At 53.1% G+C, this 9,411-nt stretch overlaps 1 protein-coding gene across 2 annotated transcripts in view; it reads left to right on the top strand.

The window, feature by feature from the left end:
* Positions 1-597: 597 nt before the first annotated feature.
* ANKRD52 (ankyrin repeat domain 52) overlaps positions 598-9,411 on the top strand; it is a 22,159-nt gene continuing 13,345 nt past the window's right edge. The window contains exons 1-15 of one of the 2 annotated variants that reach the window (XM_017853263.1): positions 598-752; positions 1,081-1,164; positions 1,631-1,709; positions 1,907-1,977; positions 3,005-3,205; positions 3,724-3,811; positions 3,956-4,098; positions 4,399-4,611; positions 4,875-4,953; positions 5,261-5,375; positions 5,578-5,660; positions 5,767-5,884; positions 6,094-6,162; positions 6,347-6,487; positions 6,575-6,655. In XM_017853263.1, coding sequence (XP_017708752.1) covers positions 726-752; positions 1,081-1,164; positions 1,631-1,709; positions 1,907-1,977; positions 3,005-3,205; positions 3,724-3,811; positions 3,956-4,098; positions 4,399-4,611; positions 4,875-4,953; positions 5,261-5,375; positions 5,578-5,660; positions 5,767-5,884; positions 6,094-6,162; positions 6,347-6,487; positions 6,575-6,655 — 1,592 coding nt within the window. In that variant the 5' untranslated portion in view covers positions 598-725. Of the gene's footprint in view, positions 753-1,080; positions 1,165-1,193; positions 1,474-1,630; positions 1,710-1,906; positions 1,978-3,004; positions 3,206-3,723; positions 3,812-3,955; positions 4,099-4,398; positions 4,612-4,874; positions 4,954-5,260; positions 5,376-5,577; positions 5,661-5,766; positions 5,885-6,093; positions 6,163-6,346; positions 6,488-6,574; positions 6,656-9,411 lie in introns of those variants that run through there. The other variant, XM_017853264.1, reaches the window with a different exon arrangement.

Below are 9,411 nucleotides of genomic sequence, written 5' to 3'. Positions count from 1 at the left end.
GAGTCAGTAAGGAGCTGGAAAATGTCCCTTCTGTTGGTCTTGGCGGCCTTTTCCAGTTGCCAGTTGTCATGGCCTCTTTGTGGGTGTTTTCTGCAGTAGAATCCTCCTTGGGGTTTCTCCGCATTTTGAGCACTTTTGCTATTTCTTCTCTACCGAACTCACGCATCCGCCAGTGGAGATACACGCTTTCCCTCCCTCTGGGGATATTGCCATACATAATTCCCAGTTCTCCACCCGCCAGTTCCCCCTAGTCTGTGGGGGATTTCGGGGTGTGCAATCGCTGACTGGAGGAGTTAGCTCCGGCGGGAGCATTGTGGGCTGGGTGAGATCTGGCCCGCCGTTCGGTCCTCAGTTTGGGAAGCACCGCGGGACCAAGGCCCAGGTTTCCGCTAAGGTCTTGTGAGGAACCCCTTGGGCCGCCAGACTGGCGCGGCCAGCTGCGGGAGCCGGGGAGCCGGCGCGTGAGTTCGGGGGTGCAGGGGCTGCTGGGGCCGCCAGGGTGGGGCGGAGGGCGCTGCGGCCGGGGTCCGTTTGCTTCCGGGAGCGCTGGGACCCGGACGGCCCGCCAGGGACGCTGCGCCTCCCGCTCGGCCCGCCCCCCGTAGGCGGGGCCGCGCTCTCCCTGCAGCCGCCGCCGCAGCCGCCGCCTGGGCCGCTCCGTGTCCCCGGTGGAGCCACCGCCGCCGCCGCCGGGAGCTCGATGCGGACGGAGCCCGGGCCGGGCCATGGGGATCCTCAGCATCACGGACCAGGTCAGCCCTCCTCCCCTTCCCCGCCTCCTCCTTCCAGGGCTCCGCGCTACCGCCACGCGAGCCCGGGGATGTGCGGCCTAGGCTGGGCCCGAGCCCGGGGCTCCCGCAGCTCCCGCCCCGCCCCATGCCGCGCTCCCCTCAACCGAGCCGGTGTCCTTGGGGACCTGGCAACCGGAGGAGGCACCGCGGGAGCCCGCTCCAGCCAGAATACCCAGAGTGGACCCCCTCCACGGACGCCCCCCCCTCAAACCTGGGTGCTCCCCACCCCACCCCACACCGGTTCCGCTCCGGCTCCAGCCCGCTCTCAGATTGCCGGTTCTCCCTGCAGCCGCCCCTGGTCCAGGCCATCTTTAGCCGAGATGTGGAGGAAGTGCGTTCCCTACTCTCGCAGAAGGAGAACATCAATGTGCTGGTGAGTTGGGAGCAGGGAGGATGGCGAGACCGGAATCCTGGCTCCCGTGTTCTGGACCCCTCCCCACCGGTGGGGCGGCTCCGTGTCTCCTCTGCTCAGATGAGGCCGCAGTTCTTTCCATCCTGGAGTGAAAGCCTACTCTGCATTTGGGGATGGAGAGCAGGTCAGGCTTGCAGCCCAGATCACTTGGGCTGGGGATGCCCAGGAACGTTGTTCTCTTCTGAACCTCCGGAGTCTGCAGCGCCCCCACCCCTCCTGGAAAAAGGAGCCGGCTTCTCAGCCCATTGGCCCTGACTCCACCCTCCCTAGGTGCTTGCCTTTGACACCCAGTACTGGGACTTAGGACCCTGCAGAAACTATGGGAAGAGGTTGTGGGGAAGGGCCTGGAGCTCTGAGGCTTGGGCTGGGGTCCGTGATAGCCCCCTCACCCCGCGCCCACAGTCCCTCCTCTTTTTTGCCTTCCCAGGACCAAGAGAGGCGAACTCCATTGCATGCTGCTGCCTACGTAGGCGATGTCCCCATCCTCCAGTTGCTACTGATGTCAGGTGAAAGTGGGGAGCTGGAAGGTGTGGCACATAGGGAGGGAAGGGAGGGGAGGAGTCTTTTTTGATATTCAAGGATTGCTCTCCCCGGCTTGGTCCAGGCAAGGCTCCAGCTCCATTCAGATTTCCTGGCCTGATTACTGGCTTCCTTCATACCCCCTCCCCACCTTCCATCAAAATAGGAAATTATATCCCCACAGGTGCTAATGTCAATGCTAAGGACACACTGTGGCTGACCCCTCTTCATCGTGCTGCTGCCTCCCGAAACGAGGTATGCGCCCCCACCTTCTTTTACCCTTTCAAAAAGGATGAGTTGCTTAAAGGTGGAAGTTAAGGGTCAAGGAGCCTCAGTCCTCAGCCCTACAAGCTGTTCTACCCCAGGTAGTGAGGAGATCAGATCTTGGCCCCTCCCTCCTACCCCTAGAACTGGCTGGTAAGGGGGCTGAGTGCTGCCAGATGATGTGACTCAGGGAGAGCTTAACACTGGGCTGGCAGACTGCGGGGGCCCTGCTGCCAGGCCTGAGTGACTCATCCCTCCCTGGGGGGCCACCTTAAGTCTGATCCCCCTCTGGGCACTGAGATTTCTTTCCTTGTGATGGGGGATGGGTATAGTAATCTGCTCCATCCTTGGCCCTCAAGCAGCTTGAAAGTTGACAGCACAGGGGCCAAACATATTTCATCAGTTGGGTCCTTTGCCGTATTCCCATCAGCCCTGCAGACAGGGAAAGGGGGACCTCTTTCTCAGTTCATCACTTCCCTGGCTCCAGCTACCAGGGGGAGGGGCCGAGGCCAGTGGGAATGAGGTAGGTGGTGGTTAGGAGGGGCATGTTAGCTCGGGTTTTGCAAAGGAACCGGTATCTGTTTGCTTACTGAGATACTGAAAATAATTTTGGTGCCTATGAGAAGGCTAAAGAGGGTGTTCAGGGCAAGGTGTAGCAAGAGCATTTAGTTTTCCTAGAAGTGGTGGGGGGTTGGGATGTGTGGATCTCCATGTGTAGATTTGTTTGGGAAAGGATGTATGTGTGAGTGAAGATTTTCATGGTCTAAGTTGGCGAGTCAGGTGGCTTGAAGAAGAGCAAAGGGTCCTTGTTTTACTCAGCAAGGTAAGGAAGAGCTCAAGTTCTAAGAAAATCCAGAAGATGGGAAGTAGGTATTGAGAGGCTAGGTATGTTGGAAGAATGAGAAGAGACTCTGTGCTGGGGAAAACGGGGCTATAGATGCTATGCTGACCTATTCCTTCCATTTCCTGTTGTTTTACCTCCCGCTCCCACTCTCTTTTGTCCCCTGCCCCTCAACAGAAGGTGCTGGGGCTGCTGCTGGCACATTCAGCAGATGTGAATGCCCGGGACAAGCTGTGGCAGACACCACTGCATGTGGCTGCTGCCAACCGGGCCACCAAGTGTGCTGAGGCTCTGGCACCCCTGTTGAGCAGCCTCAACGTGGCTGACAGGAGCGGGCGCAGTGCTCTGCACCATGCAGTGCATAGTGGGCATCTTGAGGTGAGGACTGTTCCCATCCAGGCCCAGCTGGGGCTTTCCCTTTTCTTACCTTCCTACTCACCTTTCCCTGCTTCTAGGCCTTCAAGCCTGAAGGAGAAGCAGCCCAGATGGTTATATAAACACTAAAACTCAAGCGCTAAATGAATGGTCAGACTAGATTAAAATTCTTAACTTGGACTTCAGGAGGTTGATAAAACCTTGGATTTTGCGTAGAAAATATTTGCATACACGCCTTTCTGAAGAGAGTCCGTGTCTTTCAGCACATTTGCAAAGACAAGAGTTTAAGAACCACCAAATCACCTGAAGAGACTCCCTTGTTTCCCTCAAAGTTCCAAATCTCTCCAGTATCTCCTCCTTAGTGCCTGCTTCTGCTGTTCCCTCAAGTCCTCCAGGTTGTTTTGCTCATGGAAAAAGGCATTAGGCTGCCTCAGCCTTTTCAGGAGATGAGGCCTCTGCTCTTAGGTAGGTTGAGGGCACGAATCTGGCTCTAAACAGGTGTCTTTCATATCCTGATACAGACGGTGAACCTGCTCCTCAACAAGGGAGCCAGCCTGAATGTCTGTGACAAAAAGGAGCGGCAGCCTCTACACTGGGCAGCTTTTCTAGGTGAGAGAGAATACATGGGAAAATCAGAAATTTGACATTTAGGATTCCTAGGGCAGGGATATGGGGTTGCAGCCGTTGAAGAGAGGAGTGCCGGGCCTTAGAGTTTACCTTCTACTTCCTTTAGAGTGTCTTCTCTTTTCACAGGGCACTTGGAGGTCCTGAAACTGCTGGTGGCACGGGGAGCAGACCTCGGCTGCAAGGACCGCAAGGGCTATGGGCTGCTCCATACAGCTGCTGCCAGTGGCCAGATTGAAGTGGTGAAGTACCTGCTTCGGATGGGAGCGGAGGTCAGGGCTTTGAGCTCTGGGGTTGGGGACTATGAGCAGTGAGTAGGAGATGATAGAGTCTGTTATGGAGATATGAGGTATTGGGTTGTTGATGTAGTTTTGGGAGGTTGGAAGGGCGTGGTAGAGAGGGTCTGAATAATGCTTACCTTAGCCATAGTACCCTGAGTACCTTAGTACCTTGGGTCAGAAACCCCAGAGGAACTGAGGCAGTCATTGGATTTCTGGGATCTGTAGGCTACATGTGCTGGCTTCTACTTTGTTTAAACTGATACCGCCTTACTCTCACTGCTGAATATCCAGATCGATGAGCCCAACGCTTTTGGAAACACAGCTTTGCACATCGCCTGCTACCTGGGCCAGGATGCTGTGGCTATTGAGCTGGTGAATGCCGGAGCCAATGTCAACCAGCCGAATGACAAGGGCTTCACGCCACTGCATGTGGCTGCAGTCTCCACCAATGGCGCTCTCTGCTTGGAGCTATTGGTTAATAATGGGGCTGACGTCAACTACCAGGTGCCTGAAGGGATAAGGCTTAGACTAGTGGGGAGCGAAACCTGGCTCTAGGGGTCCTGACTGTATCTGGATAACTCTCGTGGAATTATCTACTTGCTTCCTGGGATAATCAGACCTTGCCAGGGACTCAGGAGAGAGTGGGCTAAGAAGGTGCCATATGACCCTTTTGTCCTTAGAGATATGTCCTTGGAAGGTAGATAGGGCATTCTCTGTGCTTTGCACTGGAAAAAAAACAAAAACAAAAACCCACCATGTTTCCACAGAGCAAAGAAGGGAAAAGTCCTCTGCACATGGCTGCAATCCATGGCCGTTTCACACGCTCCCAGATCCTCATCCAGAATGGTATGGACCTGGGAGACTTTGTGCTCTCATCCCTTCCTCCCCAAAGGAACTCATTTCTAGAATCTCCCCAACTTCCTTCTCCTACCCTCTTCCAGTAGGATAGGCCCTTGGAACTCTGACCAAGGGACCTGTGGAAATGGCCCTGCTCTGCCCTGCCCAGTCTCCTAAGGCCTAGAAACAGGATAAAACATGTAGAATCCTGGGCCTCACACCTGATGCATAGTAGGCACTCAAATCGTGGCTAGCTCGCGAGAGTGGTCTTAAGCCTGAGGTCCGCCTGAGCTTGTGTGTGTGTATCCCCTCACAGGCAGTGAGATTGATTGTGCCGACAAATTTGGGAACACGCCACTGCATGTGGCTGCTCGCTACGGACACGAGCTGCTCATCAGCACCCTCATGACCAATGGCGCAGATACCGCCCGGTGAGTCAGGGCCCTGACTCCACTTCTGGGCTGCCGAGATCTGCACAGACTGCTCACATCAACCATGGAGTCACAGAGAAGCTTGCCAAAGGGCACCTTGGAGAACCTCCTTCCCTGACTCTAGGGTGGTGGTGGGTCAAAGAAGAGGTCTTAACTTGGTCCCTCCTTGACCCAAGGACTGAGTTCCTCAACTTGTCTCTAGGCGTGGCATCCATGACATGTTCCCCCTGCACTTAGCTGTTCTCTTTGGATTCTCTGACTGTTGTCGTAAGCTTCTTTCCTCAGGTACGTGCTGATGGGCTGGGAATTGGCAGGTGTAGAGGGGAGCAAAGACCTTTCCCTCTCTGCTGAACACTCTCAGATGTGACCTGTGGCTGTTCTGTGCCTCCAGGTCAGTTGTACAGCATTGTGTCTTCACTCAGCAATGAGCATGTGCTTTCAGCTGGGTTTGACATCAATACACCTGACAACCTTGGCCGTACCTGTCTTCATGCTGCTGCTTCCGGAGGGTGAGTTCTCTTTCTTTCTCCCATCCTTTGAGCAGGGAGCTAGGCAAAGGTCTGGGCCTGTCATTCTTGCCTGCCCAGATCTATTCCCCCTCTCACAATGAGAGCAGTCACAGCAGAAAGGGCTTGCTAGTTCTATCCCTCCTTAGCCCCACCCTGGGCCTGTGGCTTCCCTTTGAGGCTATAACTCTCTTAACACATCTTTCTTTTAGGAATGTTGAATGTCTTAATTTGCTGTTGAGCAGTGGAGCTGACTTAAGGAGGAGGGACAAATTTGGCAGGTATGCTGATATGCAGGGGTAAACATAGGGAATGTCTGATTAGAGAAACATGGTAGAGGGAGGAAGGGTTGAGATTGGAGAGTTAAATAAGGAGAATGTTATGAAGCAGCATTTGGCTGCACATCTGATTGCATTTGGATCTGTCTCTGATTCTCTTCCCCACCCTCCTTCACTTCTTCCTCAGGACACCACTGCACTATGCAGCTGCTAACGGTAGCTACCAGTGTGCAGTAACATTGGTAACTGCTGGGGCCGGTGTCAACGAGGCTGACTGTAAAGGCTGCTCTCCCCTCCACTATGCTGCCGCTTCTGACACTTACAGGAGGTGAGGCTGCCAGTCTGGTCCTTCTCAGTCCCATTCACCTCCCTAAGCCTGGCCCTAACTTTCTCTCTCTCTCTCGCTCCTCCCCAGAGCGGAACCCCACACACCTTCCAGCCATGATGCCGAAGAGGACGAGCCACTGAAGGAGTCCCGCAGGAAGGAAGCCTTCTTGTGAGTAGCAGAGAGGGCCCCTGGGATGTGCTTTCCCACCCATGCAAGCTCTGGCCCTGCTGTCCTCCTACCTACTCTGAACCTCCACCCTACACTGCTGCTGTACTGCTGGTCAGCCAGCAGTGTGTCTTGAGCTCTCTGGGTTTAGTCCATAGTGGGCAAAGACAAAAAGTATGAGATTGAAGCTCAGGAGCTTCAGGGAAAAAAAACCCGGAAGTATGAGAAACAGTTCCTTCCCTAAAGGAATGAAATGGATGTTTTTTTTTTTTTTTTTTTGGAGACAGAGTCTCATTCTGTTGCCCATGCTGGAATGCAGTGGCACGATCTTGGCTCACCGTGCCCAGCCAGTCTTCTTGAGAGGATTAGAAAAGCTAAATGTACAAAATAATTTGTTTATTCCACAAGCATTAACTGAATATATAGTTACTAGTTTCCAAGTACTATGCTAGATACTAAGGATAAAAGATGAGGCTGAGTGTGGCGGCTCAAGCCTGTAATCCTAGCACTTTGGGAAGCTGAGGTAGGCCGATAGCCTGAAGTTAGGAGTTCAAGACCAGCCTGACCAACATGGCAAAATCCCGTCTCTACTAAAAATACAAAAATTAACCAGGTATGGTGGCGCACGCCTATAATCCCAGCTACTCAGGAGGCTGAGGCAGGAGAGTTGCTTGAACCAGGGAGGTGGAGGTTGTGAGCCGAGATCACGCCACTGCATTCCAGCCTGGGCAACCGAAGAAGACTCTGTCTCAAAAAAATTAAAATTAAAAATAGGCCAGATGCGATGGCTCACACCTGTAATCCCAGCACTTTGGGAGGCCATTCGCAGCACTTTGCCTCGGGGCAACCCCAGGCAGATCATCTGAGGTCAGGAGTTCGAGACCAGCCTGGCCAATGTGGTGAAACCCCCATCTCTACTAAAATACAAAATTAGCCGGTCATGGTGGCAGGCACCTGTAATCCCAGCTACTCAGGTGGCTGAGGCAGGAGAATCACTTGAACCAGGGAGGTGGAGGTTGCAGTGAGTCAAGATCACGCCAGTCCACTCAACCTGGGCGACAGAGTGAGACTCTGTCTCCGAAAAAATAAATAAATAAATAAAAATTTTAAAAGGAAGAATTGTCCCAAATTTCTGTCTTTTGAAAGCTAGTAATCTGTTGGGAAAGATAAACAAAAGGACACTTGTGCATACTAATGTAAGATGATTTAATGACAGGAGAAACCAGGTTTAGGGGTATGTGAGAACTCCCTGTACTATCTTCACAATTTTTCTTTTTCTTTCTTTTTTTTAAATTAATTTATTTTGTAGGACAGGAATCTCACTATGTTGCCCACACTGGTCTCGAACTCCTGGGCTCAAGCAATCCTCCTGCCTCAGACTCCCAAAGTGCTGGGATTACAGATGTGAGCCACCACACCCAGCCCACAATTTTTCTATAAATCTGATAATATTCTAAAACAAAAAGTTTATTTTTCGCTGGGCACAGTGGCACATGCATGTATTCCCAGCTACGCAGGAGGCAGGTGCAGGTAAGGCAAGAGGATCGTGCAAACCCAGGAGTTTGAGGCTATAGTGCAGTATGATCATGCCTATGAATAGCCACTGCACCCCAGCCTGGGCAGCATAGTGAGACCCCATCTCTAAAAAAAAAAAAAACCGGCCGGGCACGGTGGCTCAAGCCTGTAATCCCAGCACTTTGGGAGGCCGAGACGGGCAGATCATGAGGTCAGGAGATCGAGACCATCCTGGCTAACACTGTGAAACCCCGTCTCTACTAAAAAATACAAAAAACTAGCCGGGCGAGGTGGCGGGCGCCTGTAGTCCCAGCTACTCGGGAGGCTGAGGCAGGAGAATGGCGTGAACCCGGGAGGCGGAGCTTGCAGTGAGCTGAGATCCGGCCACTGCACTCCAGCCCGGGCGACAGAGTGAGACTCCGTCTCAAAAAAAAAAAAAAAAAACCCACAAAAATCAGCTAGGCACAGTGACTCATGCCTGTAATCCCAGCACTGAGGTGGGAGGATTGCTTGAGCCCAGGAGTATGAGACCAGCCTGGCTAACACATAATGAGAACCCATCTCTATTTTATTAAATTTAATTAATTAATTAATTAATTTATTTATTTATTTATTTGAGATGGAGTCTTGCTCTGTCACTCAGGCTGGAGTGCAGTTGTGCAATCTCGGCTCACTGCAACCTCTGCATTCCGGGTTCAAGTGATTCTCCTGCCTCTGCTTCCCGAGTAGCTGAGATTACAGGTGCCTACCACCATGCCCAGCTAATTTTTTTTTTTTGAAGACCAAGTCTCACTCTGTTGCCCAGGCTGGAGTGCAGTGGCATGATCTCGGCTCACTGCAGCCTCCACCTCCTGGGTTCAAGCAATTCTGCCTTAGCCTCCTGAGTAGCTGGGACTACAGGTGCACGCTGCCACGCCTGGCTGATTTTTTGTATTTTAGTACAGATGGGGTTTTCACCGTGTTGCCCAGGCTGGTCTCGAACTCCTGAGCTCAGGCGATCCACCTGCCTTGGCCTCCCAAAGTGCTAGGATTGCAGGCGTGAGCCACCACACCCAGCCTAATTTTTGTATTTTTAGTAGAGAGGGTTTCACCATGTTGGCCAGGTTGGCCATAAACTCCTGACCGCAGGTGATCTGCCCACCTCAGCCTCCCAAAGTGATGGGACTACAGGCGTGAGCCACTGAGCCAGGCCCCTGTCTCTATTTAAAATAAATAAATTAGGCCGGGCGCGGTGGCTCAAGCCT

This window comes from Rhinopithecus bieti, unplaced genomic scaffold (genome assembly GCF_001698545.2).
Source record: "Rhinopithecus bieti isolate Rb0 unplaced genomic scaffold, ASM169854v2 scaffold_35950, whole genome shotgun sequence".
Lineage (NCBI taxonomy): Eukaryota > Metazoa > Chordata > Mammalia > Primates > Cercopithecidae > Rhinopithecus > Rhinopithecus bieti.
The sequence above is the reverse complement of the archived record's forward strand: the minus strand, read 5'-3'. Positions and strand labels throughout refer to the sequence as shown.